Source organism: Mus caroli, unplaced genomic scaffold (genome assembly GCF_978045245.1).
Source record: "Mus caroli unplaced genomic scaffold, Mus_caroli_1 scaffold_15, whole genome shotgun sequence".
Classification (NCBI taxonomy): Eukaryota; Metazoa; Chordata; class Mammalia; order Rodentia; family Muridae; genus Mus; species Mus caroli.
Window position 1 is genome coordinate 17505519 of NW_028227270.1, and position 15277 is coordinate 17520795.

The 15277-nt window shown below is 37.5% G+C and overlaps 1 protein-coding gene across 6 annotated transcripts in view; it reads left to right on the forward strand.

The window, feature by feature from the left end:
• Positions 1-15277, forward strand: part of Erbin (erbb2 interacting protein) — a 102670-nt gene that overhangs the window by 25111 nt on the left and 62282 nt on the right. For all 6 annotated transcript variants that reach the window (XM_029468538.2, XM_029468539.2, XM_021179875.3 and 3 more), the window contains 3 exons: positions 721-768; positions 3744-3941; positions 5658-5775. In XM_029468538.2, coding sequence (XP_029324398.1) covers positions 3753-3941; positions 5658-5775 — 307 coding nt within the window. In that variant the 5' untranslated portion in view covers positions 721-768; positions 3744-3752. The remainder of the gene's footprint in view (positions 1-720; positions 769-3743; positions 3942-5657; positions 5776-15277) is intronic.

The window sequence follows — 15277 nt, forward strand, 5'->3', positions numbered from 1 at the left end:
TCAGTCAATTTGGGGGACAAGTTGGAACCCAAACTAAGAATGCATCTGCTTATCATACTTAATACTGTATCTGTTTAGTTTGGAAAAATTTCAATTACATTTGACTGGTACCTAAAAACATACAATTGTACATGTTCATGGAATAACAATTTTTTGATATGGATATACTGTAAAATCTTTAGTCAGGTTAAACATATCTGTCTCCAAACATTTATAATTTCATTATGTATAGTAAAAACTTTAAAAATTCTTTGTTCTGGCTGACTTTGGCAGTCACTGGGCTAGGTTTAGATGTGTAAAAGAGGATTAAGGTCTATGTTGAGAGGGCTGGACAGAGCATCAACAAGCGAAGGGGACTAGCATGCCCCGTGTAATGACAGATCTGGGATGTGTGTATTGCCAAGGGAAATGGCATGGGGGATGGATGACAGAGATGGCTCAGTGGCAGAGTTCTTAGTGTTGTGCTACAGGATGTGAGTTCAGTTCCCAGTGCCCACATTGGGTGGCTCACAATGGGCTGTAATCCAGCTCCTGGGATCTGACATCCTCTGGACCTCTACAGGCATGTATACACACATAAATTAAAATAATAATGATAAATAAATTTAAAAAACACAACAGGAAGAATAAATGAAGACAGTAAACACGTGTGTTGTAAATTAGGAGTTAGGAGAGATGTTAGGAAGATATATTTATTGTTTTTTTCTCTTTGTTTCATAGAATGTTGGCTCAATTAAGAAACATCAGGGAGATAAATTCAACTCAGTGGTAAGTAGATTTAATATATTTTTTTGTTTGTTTGATTTGTTTGTTTTGTTTTATTTCACTTATCCAGCCATTTGCTTGCCTGAAACTCACTATGGAGACCAGGCTGACATCAAAGAGAGTGGCCTGGTTCTACCCCCTAAGTGCTGGGATGAAAGGCTGTCCCACCATGCTTTGCTAGATTTAATTTTTGTTAGAAAGCTGTCAGTTTATTGTGTTCCTTTCCTGGGTTGGCTATTTTTCTTCCATTATGATTAAACAATTCTTAACTCTAATGTCACCTCTGGCTTATATAGTAGCTTTTCTTAAAATTCTACTTAGCAGTCCACAATTTGAGTGTTTTGTATTATTATGTTTGGAAAGACCTTGCTTTGGGTAATTTTACTTTTTAACTTTGTCTTTGTAGTATGTGTGTTCCCTCCTCTCAAGGGTTAAGGTTCTTTTAATTCTTTTAAATCAATTAGCAGCTTTCATTCCATACTGTTTTATCTGCAGAGCTATGTAGCATTCAGGTCTATTTTTGTATTGACTCTGTGCCCGCTTAGTTTAATTTGAGGACTAAGAATCTGGAATGATGGATCAGGCTTGTAGTCGTAACTTCCGAGGCTGAGGCAGGAGGCTCACTTGCCTTCAGGAGCCCAGCCGAGGCTGCACGAGACCTTGTCTCAAACAAACAAACAGAGGAAGTAAAGAAAAATCGGAATTTAGTCTGACATTTGAATTACTCTTTTTGTAGCCTTCGTCCACAAAAGTTTCGAGTGTGCATGCTATGTGGCTTCCTAGAAAAAAGCACATATTTAATACTCCTTTCCTCTATTAATTGTCCTGTTATAATTTTGTATCCATTTGCTCTGTGAAGACAAATTATTAGAAACTTTCAATTTTTCAATATCATATCCAAAATACAGTGTCTTTCAGATTACATACGTTAGGTAATAACATCCCATACCATTCATTCATTATATTTCTAAATCTAGAATGGTTTCTAGGAAATGCATTCTTTAAAAAGCCATATCATCCAGGTTCTTATACACTGTCACTGAACACTTATTTGTTCAGACATGTTCGTTAATGTATGGTATGTGAGAATCGTAGTTTGAATCACTGAAGTAATTCTATGCAATTGAACTTTTTATAATGATGGGAATATTATGTAATGTTTGAGCCACTTTGGTATCCCTAGTAGGGAATAAGGAAATGACATTTTAAATTTTATTTGATTTAACCTTAATATTAATCATGTATATCTACTGGCTACCATACCGGACATCAGGTAGCAGGCTTTTAAATGGCTATCAATTTAAATGAGAGATTTTTATATCTATTTTGGGGATTTTAAAATGTATCTTATTAGTATACAACGATAAGCTTACTCCCTTTTTATCAGTTACATTCCTTATTGAATGAATTGTTTATTCCTGGTGGTAAAATGTGCATTTTTATAAACATTAAGTTTTTATAAACACAAAGTTTCCCTCTAAAAATCTTTATCTAGAAATAAGCATACAAAAAAAAGAGAATAGATTTCTTACTGTGTGTGTGTGATGGGATTCTAACCCAGGACAAGCCATACATGGTCATGTTGTCATTGCCTCAGATGAAAACATCGGGTGTTTCACTTACTAGATTTTTAAAAATCTTTAAATAGTGTATAAATAGACCCATTGATACTAGGTTTTGAGGATCTAGTTAAAATGTATATTATATGCTTTTTCAAAAATCTGTTTTATGAGTCTGTGTAGTTCTAAAAAGCAACTCCTAAGTACCACGTTAAAGATCTTTATTTTTCACTGTTGTTTGTGGTTAAGAATCTCTGCTTCTCTATGGAGGCAGTAGGACATTCTCTAAAAACGTGTAATGAAGATAAAGAAAATATTTATAAACATTATCCAAAGAATTAGAGCATAGTGCCTGATGATTGAGTAAAGTCAGTGTAGAAACAGTTGTACCTGCGGAGCACTTAACCTGTCCAGGCTCACAGGTTGAAGTATGGTTAAATGGGAAGCAGAGCCTTTAGTGCCACATTGTATCCTGAGGTAAGGAAAAAACAATGTTGATTATATACACTTTACTTAAACATTGGCATTTTGTTCATAAATGATTATTTTTTTAAGTAATTAGAGTATTTAAAGTATTTGCCTTGCTGAGTTTTTGTTACTTTCTTATATTTTATGCCTGAGGTCTTACTGATTTTAACTCTGGCTTAATGCTGTTTAAAAGTATTGTTTCTGTCCCTAAGGCAAGAATTGTATTCATGGACAAAGAATTACTGACCAATTGGTGATCATTCTCATTTTCTTAAGTAATTTCTCTGCTAGTTTACTCTTAGCCTAGTTAGAATTTATACACAAGTTCTTAATAAAACTGGCCTTGTGAATTTTTATTAATTCAAAGTTGGCTTTCTCTCCCTGTTAACTGAGAGACTGTATTTTGAGTGAGTTTACGCATATATAATCTTAAACAACTTAGAACCTATAAGCTAGTATTGGATTAAAACAAAACTATACTCGGAGTAGATGGGACTTTTCATGTAGGAGAATCCTAAGAAAGTTAAGTGTGGTTGATCTCTGAGGAACGGTTGAGAAGACCTGAAAATGTCTGCACAGTCATTTCCTATTCCGAAACGCAGAGTTGGGTTCTTGGCTAAGAGACAGAACTCTTAGCTGGAAATTAGAGGAAAATCTTTTACTGTTTTTAACACTAAGCTTCACAAAGCATGGTTTTATAAAAACGTAGGAGTGTTTTGTTTTGTGTTGTGTTCTTGGATTGTTTTGTAAAGTACCAGAGAGCCTGAGTTTAATTTGAAGTCCAGTAGACTGACAACTGTTGATATTAATAGGCTCCGTTGGGTGTATGTGGTGGTGGGAGGTATTGTTTGTCTGTGGCATGTGGAATTGTGCTGTATGGACGGTCATTTGTTGGAAAAGTTGTTTGTTATATTACATGCATTCTGATTTATTTTTATTTTCATGCTGCAGCATTTAAAAATGACTACAAAACGAAGTTTGTTTGTGCGGTTGGTACCATGTCGCTGTCTACGAGGGGAAGAGGAGACAGTCACTACTCTAGATTATTCTCATTGCAGCTTGGAACAAGTTCCCAAAGAGATTTTCACCTTTGAGAAAACTTTAGAGGAGCTCTATTTAGATGCTAATCAGATTGAAGAGCTTCCAAAGGTATGTTCATACTATCAAGAATTAGGTAATGCCTATGCATAGCAGTTTATAGTCTTATATTGTTGTATATATGTGTTCCCGTTTATAGGTTTAGTCTTACTGTAAGCACAATTCAAAATGATGTAGATTTTAAAACTTTGTTCAAGTTGTTTAAGTACTTGTGTGGATAACTGAATTTTATTTTTACTTATAACAATTAAAACAGATAATCAGTATATATGACTTCTGGAGCCATTAGATTTAACTAGACTAAGAAAAGTGAACTCTTACTATAATTTCTATAAGCACTTTATATGCATTGTTAACATTGTTACTTCCATTACCACAGCATGGTTTTATGGCTCTATAACTTCTTAGAGGTGGGATTCTGCTTTTTTCCATTTGTATGGAATAGATTTGGAGACAGTGAGTGCATCTCTGAAGTCTAGTAACAACTGGTAGGGGACAGATTGCTGCTGTGAAGTTCCTTCTCAGATTGCCACTGTGTTTATTATTGTTATTTTAGTAAGCTCTTTTTTCTCTTATCTGTGTTTGTTTTCCTGTGTATGAAAAGGTTGCAGTAGCTTTAAATTGTTTATTAAAGTCTGTATCCCTCTGAATGGCAGACAGGGTCTTACCTTGTAGACTAGACTGTCCTCAACTCTCAGAGATCTGCCTGCCCTTGCTTTCCAAGGCTGTGATTGAAGGTGTACACCACCTTGCCCTTTGAAGCTATAAATGGAGACTTGAAATTGATGGCTTAAAAAGCAAGTTAGACTTTGGCATGGTGGTACCTAAATGAGAAAGATTTCTAGTTCAAGGCCAGTCTTACCTACACAGTAGGTTCTGTCATGGCCTGGATCATATGTATAATGAAACCTTGGTTTCAAAACCAGCTGACCATGGTCACCAACAAGCAATTTAATATGCATTATCAGAATTCTGAAAAATAAACTGTAATTTGGACTATGAGACTTAGAAAACAAAATTATAGAATACTTAGAATTTCTGATGAAAAAGAAATAGTGTAAATGGGCAGTGTTGGATAAACTAAAAAATTGTTTATCTGAAATTCACATTTAATTGGGTGTCTTGTAATTAATCCAGCAACCCTAACTGAAATGTAACAGATAATATATCTTGTTGCATATAGACTTTATTTAATGAAATAGTTGTTTTCAATATTTATGTTTGTAAACATTCTGAATGACAGTATTCAAAAGCATTTGAAAGCCACTGCTGTCCTAGGTAATGAAGTTTTACAAAACTTTATTGAGACAGGATCTCACTTTGTGACCTAGACAAACTTCAAACTTCATTGCAATCCTCCTGCCTCAGCTTCCCAGATCTGGGGATTATAGGCTGAGCCACTATGCCTGGTTTATTCTTAATAATGTGGCGAAGTCAGTAAGGTCTCAGTCTGGAGGCCTGTAAAAGAGAGATGCTGACTGTAACAGTGCAAATAACCTAACATGAACCTAACTGAGACCTGACAATTATACATTTTTCAAGGGATGCTCTTCAATATGGCTTTCTTTTGGGAATAAGCTTGATTGAAAGACAAGATCCCGAGCTTACAATATGTAACAGCCACTTACCCTTTGACAGCTTCAACTGAGAACATAGTTGTATATATTTAATATGGACAGTATTTATTGGATTAAAAAGTAGTCAGTCCATGGAATACCCAAAGAAATTCGAAAGATAATCAGAACCCCTTTTCTCTTTTTTCCCTAGCAACTTTTTAATTGTCAGTCTCTACATAAACTAAGTTTGCCAGACAATGATTTAACAACATTACCAGCCTCCATTGCAAATCTTATTAATCTCAGGGAACTGGATGTCAGCAAAAATGGTAAGTCCTCGAAATTCTTGTCCTTGGAGATACATTTCATTGGTAGGATTTTGTTTTCCAAATGTTTAATAGTCAGATTGCAATATATTAGTGTCATAGAATCTTATCTACATAAATATAAAAACTTTCCCATTTCAAAAGTTTTATAATACAATAAAATTGAGCATCATATCCTCAGCTTAGAATTTATTTATAAATATAAAGTTTATGATACCTCAAAACACCTGGGGAAAAAAAGTAGATTTTTAAATATATTATTACAGTCCACATTGGGCATTGGGCCTCTCAGATTTATCTCTCCCAACTGAAAGTTTGTACCTGGATCAACATCTTAATTGTCCTGCTTCCCTCACCCTGCCTTGCTTCTGCTAACTACTATTTTACATTCTGTTTCTGAGTTTGCCTTTTAATATTCAGTGTTGGGGATCATGGGATGTTTATTCTCTTGTTCCTGATTTATTTTACTTAACATGATGTCCTTTAGGTTCTTCCATCCTATTATAAAGGACTAGGTCTCCGTTTTTAAAATGAAGAGTATTTCACTGTACATGTATACTGTGTATCCTTTATTGACTCATTTATTCATGGAGGTTTAGGTTAACCCCACACCTTAGCCTTTGTAAACAGCACTGCCCTGAGTACAGGAGTGCAGACCTTTCTTTTCTTTCCCTTGGAAGCCCCATGGCTTGCAAACATTTCTCCCACTCCCACTTCACTCCATCCATTGCTTGTTTGGTTGTGCACAGCTTTCTAGTTTTAAATAACTGGTTTATTTTTGTATTTGTTGTCTATCTTTTTGGTATATATTTTTAGAAAATCATTGTCTGGGCTTCCTCTCCTTCTTAATAAGTAGGTTCCCAGCTATCCGGTCTCGTCCTTTGAATCCTTTGGTCTCTCCAGGAACATCTGCTTTCTCCAGTCCCATTGAATAGACCCTCCTCTCCGTGGCATTTGTTTTTTATACCAGCACCAGATTCTTTCATTGGTCGAGCAAACTTTATCTGCCTCAGTACAGGGGAACGCCAGGGCCAAGAAGTGGGAGTGGGTGGGGGACTTTTGGAATAGCATTAGAAATGTAAGTGAAATAAATACCTAATTAAAAAAAAAACAAAAAACCAGATTTTTTCATTAGTAGAGCTTTCAAGTAGATTTTGAAGTCAAATGATATGAGGTCCATAACTTTGTTCTTTTTAGTTAAGATTGCTGTTGCTTCATAGTCTTTTTGTGATTTTCTGTTAGGATTATTTTCTTCTATTTTTGTGTCGTTAGAAATGACATTAAATATGTCATTAGAATTTTGTTAGTACATTGGATCAACAGGATACTAGATGGCTAGGACATTTTAACAGTTCTGCTTCTTATCTGGAAATACAGGGTGTCGTTCTTTCTATTTATTTATAGTTCTAGTTTGTTTCATCAGAGCTGTGTTGTTTTCAGTGTACTTAGGATTTTTTGTTAATTATCTCAAATGGGATTGCTTTAAAAGAAAAAAATTGAATATTTTTAGCATAAATACATGTAACTGAGTTCTATATGTTCCATTTTAATATGGATACTTTTCTTTTTGTTGCCTGATTATCCTAGTTAGGACTTAGTACAGCTATTATAAGTAGCTTAATGATCATATATTTACTTACAACTTCCTCTGAAAAATAAATCACAGCTAATTTTGTTGTAATGAGCATTATAGAATGTGGTCTTTTTTAAATAATTTTTTATTTTTTGAAATTATAATTATAATTTTTTCCTTCTAGCCCCACCCCTATATCTCTTCCCTCTCAAGTTCATGGCCTCTTTTTCTTTTTTTCTTTTTTTTTTTTTTTTGGGGGTTTTTTGTTTGTTTGTTTTTTTTGCTTTTTTTTTTTCAAGACAGGGTTTCTCTGTATAGCCCTGGCTGTCCTGGAACTCACTTTGTAGACGAGGCTGGCCTTGAACTCAGAAATCTGCCTGCCTCTGCCTCTCTGCCTCTCTGCCTCTCTGCCTCTCTGCCTCTCTGCCTCTCTGCCTCTCTGCCTCTCTGCCTCTCTGCCTCTCTGCCTCTCTGCCTCTCTGCCTCTCTGCCTCTCTGCCTCTCTGCCTCTCTGCCTCTCTGCCTCTCTGCCTCTCTGCCTCTGCCTCTCGAGTGCTGGGATTAAAGGCGTGCGCTATGGCCGCTATGGCCTCTTTTTCTTAATTGTTCTTACATTAAATACATGACTTCAGGGCTGACCGTTTAGTATTGGGTAATCAATTTGGGTGTTCTTCCTTGAGAATACTATTTCTCCCACTCTCCATATTTCTTAATTGTAATGTGCGTGCATGTGTGCATGTGTATTTGTGTGTGTGTGTGTCTTAGGGGATTGTGACAAGGTCTCTTTACATAGTCTTTACATAGTCTTGGCTGTCCTGGCATTGACTGTGTAGACAGATTGGCCTCAAACTCACAGAAATCCACATGCCTTTGTCTCCCAAGTGCTAGGATCAAAGGCCTGTGCCATCATACTCAACCCCTGTAGTTCTTTGTGTAGGGTTGAGGTCTCACTTTTTGTTTGTTTGTTTGTTTGTTTTTCCCTTTTGTGTTAGCATGTTTATTGGTGATGGTGGTGGTCAGATCTTGTCTGGGCAGCCACATTGAGACTTTATGGGTATAATTTCTTTTACATGTCTAGGAACAGAATCTTTTTTTTTTTTTTTTTTTTTTTTTTGGTTTTTTGAGACAGGGTTTCTCTGTATAGCTCTGGCTGTTCTGGAACTCACTGTGTAGACCAGGCTGGCCTCGAACTCAGAAATCCGCCTGCCTCTGCCTCCCAAGTGCTGGGATTAAAGGCGTGTGCCACCACGCCCGGCTAGGAACAGAATCTTGTGTTAGGTAACTCTGTTAGCCCTCTGGCTCTTACAGTCATTCTGCCCCCTCTTCTGCAATGGATGATCCCTGAACTTTCCGTGCAGGAGTTGTGTTGTAGGTGGATACATTGGAACCGAGCACCACACGATGGCCTTTTCTTTACATTTTCATCAGTTGTGGTTTTTCTATAATGGTCTCTTGTAAAGAGAAACTTGTTTTGATGAGGAGTGAGGACTGTACTAACCTGTAGGCATAGAGACAAATATTTAGAGTGTAGTTAGAAATCATGCTGGTTTATTAAAGTGGCAGGTGTTGATTCTCCTTCACGAGCCATGACTTAACTAGCCATGAGTAGTTGGTTGGCTTTCCTTTATCTTGATGAGCAGGTCCAAGGAGAGAGTCCGTATCACTGAGGTCTAAGTGCCACTAGGTTATCTGCCTTGGTGGTTGATCTAATCAAGCAGTGGTAAATGTGGAGTGTATGGGTTGCTACTTGGATTATAACACAGTAAATGCCTTCTTCATAAGTAGGAGGAAGTTCTGGGCTAAGTTTTTACTACAGTCACAAGATAGCTGAGGAAATACTGTCGTAAGGATCAGATTTACACGATGCAGCTCTACTGTTAAGGATATATATATACATGGTTTCTTGCCTCATTACTTTTGGATGGTGGTGGCATAGTGTAGCAGGAACATGTGTTGGGAATCCCAACATCCCTTGGCAGCCAGCAAGCAAACAGAGAAAGGAAGACTGGTGTTATAATATTTCTTTCAACTGTGCCCTAACCACCTGGCTTTTTGTCACCAGGCTCTACCTATCTAAAGGTTCTACTAACAACCATAGGGGCTGTCAATAAAACTTTTAATATATGGGTCTGTGGGAATATTTAAGGCCCAAATAACAAGCTTTCTTTAAAATTATTACAGAAAGTAACAGTAGATATCTAAACCATTAACACTGATCTGGAATTATATGTTATTTGTAATTGTCAGGCTAGAGTTTTCTCTGATTGGCAGCATAGGTTAGGTTATAGCACTATCTCCACATATACACATATTATACTCAGACACTAAAGCCTACTAGAACATTGAGAGCAGAGATTTCTCAGCGCCTTGGTAATTTGATTACTATTGCTTGTGTGGTTGACGTTGATGGAAACACCTTGTGATGCATGACTGTGCTCTGCTGAGTAGACACAGTGGCAGGAGGATCGTTGTCTTGATTTTGATTGTAGGAGGAAAGCTTTGAACTTTCCATTGTTGAATGTGCTGTTGTGATTTTATGGGTCTTCTTTATGTTGAAAAATAGAACTTCTATCCATAATTTGTGTGACTTTTTTTTTTAAGTCACAAAAAGATGCTAATTGTTACTGCCTTTGAAAGATTTTTCCTTCCACATACTACTGAGGCATAGATTCCTGAATGACGAATTATTAATAGATAAGGAAATTTTGTTTAGCTTTCTGTACCTATCACATAAGGCAGTATTTTAAATTTTTAAAAATTTCAGAGAGATGGGGGAGAAGAAAAAGTGAGCTCTTAAAAATTTTAAATGAGCATATATTTTACAATTACAAAAAAGAATGAATCACATGAGAATAACTTTTTAATGTCCTACCCCAAAGTACAGCATTCAGTAAGCACTAAATAAGAAATAGTTTTAAAGTATTTCTTTTCAACACTTGGAAAAATATCTTTAGAAACAAATTTTACCAAATGAGTACAGCAGTACCCAGAGACAGTACACAGTAATTATATTTCATTGCCTTACTTCCAAGATCACTCTTTGTTCTGATAGGAGGATGCAGATGTACACATTCTTTGTACTGGCTCTCAGAAATTTTAGGACTTACTGGACTTTATTTTAGGATGACTTAGAATCGCCATTTATCTTGTATTCACATTTAACAGTTAATTTTGACAAGTCAGTAATTAAGTATTTACCTACACACACAAAAAGAAAGTAAAAGAAAAGAAAAAAGAAAAACAACTCTGAAGTAAAAATATATTTTTACTTTATGTAAATATCCATTTACTTACTAAATTCAAGCTATATAAATCATTCTACATGTAGTCCATATGGATAGTCCACATAAAGCACTTAGGTTCTGACATAGCAAAAGTGATTGTTATTACATTGTTTTCAGTAATAAATCTATTTTAAAGCTTTGACTTTTTCATTCACCTTAGGTTTCGGTGAAGTTTCTAGTGGTTAAATGTCCTGCAGTATAGCCAGTAAATTTAAGCTGTATCTTACTTACTGTTGTAGAACTTTGAGGAAAACCATGACCAAGGCACCTTATGAAAGGAAGCATTTAATTGGAGGTATGGTCATGGTGGGGAACTTGGAAGCATGTAAGCAGTCAGGACTCTAGAATAGTAGCTGAGAGCTTTACATCTTGGTTCTCAGACAGCAGGCAGATAGAGTAACACTGGGCCCTCAGTGAGCTTTTAAAACCTCAAAGCCCACCCCAGTAACATATCTCCTCCAAGAAGACCTTACCTTTACAAATCCTTCCACTAACCGGGAACCAGACATTCAAACATTTGATTTACCTCTTAGAGCCGTTCTCATTCAAGCCATCATAAGCTGTAAAGAAAATATTTGTCTGTGTTGAGGACTAGATCAGCCAGTAAACTGCTTGCTTCACAAGCATAGAGACCTGAGTTCCATCCCCTTTGTAAAAAAGCCTGGTCCTGTGGTGTAAGTCCCAACACTGGGGAGGTACAGACAGGTGGGTCGCTGGTTAGCAAACTTAGTGGCAAGCTTTAGGTCCCAGAGGAAGACTTTGTCTAAACAAAACAAAACAGGCAACACACACTCATGCCTACACCCAGAGTGGGCACAAAACCATACCCACACACACGGTGGACACACACCTACACCTACATCCAGAGTGGAGTGCTGTTACTGTTTGCTATAGAATCATTTAACTTTATGGCCCAAACTTTAATGTTCCTTCTTTTTTAAAAAATGTGGTTTTTTTATTACTTCCTTTTCTTTTTTCTTTTTTAAAATTATTATTACTCTTTTTTTACAGTCCAGTCGTTATCTCCCTCCCGATCCACCCTCCCAACAGTTCCTCATCCCATTTCTCCTCCCCTTCCCTCCCCCACCCCTGCCCCCCTCCCCCACCACCTGTCTCCAAGAGGACCCTCTCTCCTCCAATCCCACCAGACTTCTCCACTCCCTGGGGCCTCAAGTCTCTTCTCTCACTGAAGCCAGACTAGGCAGTCCTCTGCTGTATATGTGTCAAGGGCCTCATATTAGCTAGTGGCTCAGTGTTTGAGACAACTCATGGGTCCAGGTTAGTTGAGACTGCTCATCTTCCTATGGGGTCACCCTCCTCCTTAGATTCTTCTAGCCTTTAACTAATTCAACCACGGGGTCCCCGGTTTCTGTCCATTGGTTGGGTGTAAGTATCTGCATGTGGGCCTCTTGGAGGGCAGCCATGCTAGGCTCCTGTCTGCAAGCACACCATCCATAGCATCAGTAACAGTGTCAGGCCTTGGAGCCTCCCCTTGAGTTGAATCCCAGTTTTGGCTGGTCACTGGATCTCCTTTCCCTCAGTCTCTTCTCCATTTTTATCCCTGCAGTTCTTGTAGACAGGAGCAATTCTGGGTCAGTTTCCCCGGCCCTGCAGGGACAATCAGGGGGGACCCAGAGCAGGAGAGAGAGAGAGGGAGAGGGAGAGGGAGAAGGAGAAGGAGGGAGAGAGGGAGAGGGAGGGAGAGAGAGAGAGAGAGAGAGAGAGAGAGATTACTGATCAAGCTCTGAAAACTTTATTCAGGAGTGGCAATATAAGCATAAGCAAGAGAAGGCTCCAAGGGAGGGGGGAAGAGCACGGGGGCTCTCTGAAGGTCAAGTGGCAGTCTTCAGCTCCTGGAACCAACGGTCACAGTGTCCTCTTTTCCCATAAACATTCTTACTGTTATGACCACTAATGTTCTCTCAGGATTGTTTATGTAAGCTAGAAAATATCCACAAGGCTATGGCTGAGGCCAGAGTTTTTGACTGTGGAATGGCAACCCATCCCTCCATTTGATGCCCTGTTCTACTGGAGGTGGATTCTACAAGTTACAAGTTTGCTCTCCCCACTCTTGGGCATTTCATCTAAGGACTTCAAGCATGTGGCAAGTCCTACATCTTCCTCTTGAGGTTAGGGTCACAGGTGTCTGGCTCTGTTCCATGCCCTCTCCTTTTCATCTTTAACTGATGCCTGAATGAAGCTACTGTTTATTGTTGGTGAATAAAGTTGAGGAAGAGATGAGACTGTGAAAATGTTAGAGCTTTTTCCTTGCTTAATAAATTCTAGTCATTCTGATTCCTTATGCTTATCATTGTAAGTGATGTAATTATGAATTTTGTATATGGGAGCTAAGGTGATTTTTTTTTTTTGATAAGCCTGTAGTATTTAACCCTAATGTGTTGGTTAGGGTTATTTACAAGTCCATTTTATTAAGGAGACAACATGTATTTTGGGGTAAACCAGTGTGGCTGTTTGTGAAGAATTTGAATTTTGTTAGTTGGACTTTTGATTACATGATATTTTATATAAATGAAAGGTTAGTATGTATCCTAATTTGCTTTCTATTACTTTGATAATTACTGTGACCAAAAGGAAATTTTCAGTTTAACCCATCATCAGAGGAACTTGGAGACAGGAACTGAAGCAGAGGCTATGGAGGGTGGCTGCTATCTGACTTGCTCAGCCTTCTTTTTTATATACCCCAGGACTACCTGTGCAAGGGCAGCACTGCCCACAGTGGGCTAGGCCCTATCATGTCAATCATTAAGAAAATGCCCACAGACACACCAGTAGGCCAATCTGGTGGAGACAGTTTCTTAATTGTGAAGTTACCTCTTTCCAGATGAGACTCTGGTTTGTGTAAAGTTGATAAACACTAACCAGCACATTATAGTAAGTAACTATGGTGTTTATTAAATCTTAAAGCTATTAAAATTTTATTTAGGGCTTACTTGATCACCAAGATAGATATAGATATATTTTATATTTTGATAAGTTTTTTCCTGTTTTAAAATACTAAATCTTGGATAAGAAGTTCTAAACTTTTATATGTAAGATACAGTGTACTTTTAACTTTTCTATCAGTTAACTTTAATATTTGATGTATATCTTAACTTACCAGGTACCACTTTGAGCTCCTTAGCTCTTATTCCCTGTTTTGAAGGATTCAGAAAATATTTGCTGGGACTTTATTACTAATAACTTCAGCAAGTAGTATGTATTTATTTTAAAAACAAAAGATCTTAGACATTTATCATCACAATTGTTGGTCTTTTACATAGTTTTTTTCTGTTTCAGTTGGCCAAGTAGTATGGTTCATGATTAAAGTATTCGGGAGTGTGTTTGGGGAGATGGCTTAGTTAGATAATGTGCTTGCTCTGCAAGCATGAGGACTATCAGTTTGTACAGGACACATTTAAACTAGAACGGGGACTCCCGTAATTAAAGAATTTGAGCTTTTAGAGAGCAAAATCCTATACATGACAGTTTAATTGAATCTCATAGTATATTAAGACTTAAAGGATCTGGGCTTGAGATTTCCATTTCCTTGGTAACTTAGGGAGGGTCTAAGAACAAGATTGTTTTCTTAGTGAAATGCTACCAGGAATAATGCTGTGATAGGCTAATTCGTCTTAAACTTTACTGTAGGACAAACTACGATAAGGATAAAGCTATCATTGGTTAAGATACAGTAATCATGTCTTCACTGAAGTATGGGATGGTTGATACTTCTTAGTTTGGACTGCAGTCGTGCTTTGTCCTTGTTTGGAATTGATTGCAGATTTGTTTCTGTCTTGCTGTGTCAGGGTTAAAGAGTAGCCTAGTCTGATAATGATGTCCTGTGAAGTAGTTTAACAGAACATTAATTTCTCCTTCTGAATACCTGGCTAGTTTTAATATGACCAACAATCTGTTGATGGTTGTAACTATAAGAGAATTAAGTAGGTTGTGACAAAATTCCGATTATTTTGTACTTATAAGAGCAAAATGAGCTGACTGTCTGTCGTTGGCAGTGGGTATCCCTATAGCAGCTTGGCAATTCTATGTAAGACTCACGTGAAGCCCCTTGGTTCTTCATTGTATCCCACAGTGGGATTTCATTCAGAACAACTTAGTATGAAGAGAAAAGTTAGAGTTTATTAAGAAGAACTTGGTAGCCCTGTGATTGTGGTGCATACCTTTAATCCCGCACTTGGAAGGAAGAGGCATTCAGATCTCTTGAGTTTCAGACCATGGAGGACTTCACAGAGAAACCCTGGGGGCAGGGTGGTTAAACCTAGATTCAAGCACACTGATTAATAGAGAGAAGCACTCAGAAAAGATGGGAGTATACCCAAGTATGGATATAGCTTTCCCCAGAACCTTTAATTCCATTAGCAATTGCCAAATACATAAAATGTCAGTGACTTCTGAAGTTTTACTTCACAAGGTTTCAGAGGGACAACCCCCCCCCTTATTTTATTGTGCATGTGTGTATATATGTTCATGTGCATGTATATATGGAGATCAGTGTCAGATTGGCTTCTAATCTTATTTTATAAAGACAGGGTCTTTTCTGTAGCCTTGGCTTCCTTGGAACTAGCTAGCTTGGAACTCAGAAATCTGTCTGCCTCTGCCTCCTTGAGTTCTGGGAATAAGGGTGTGTGTC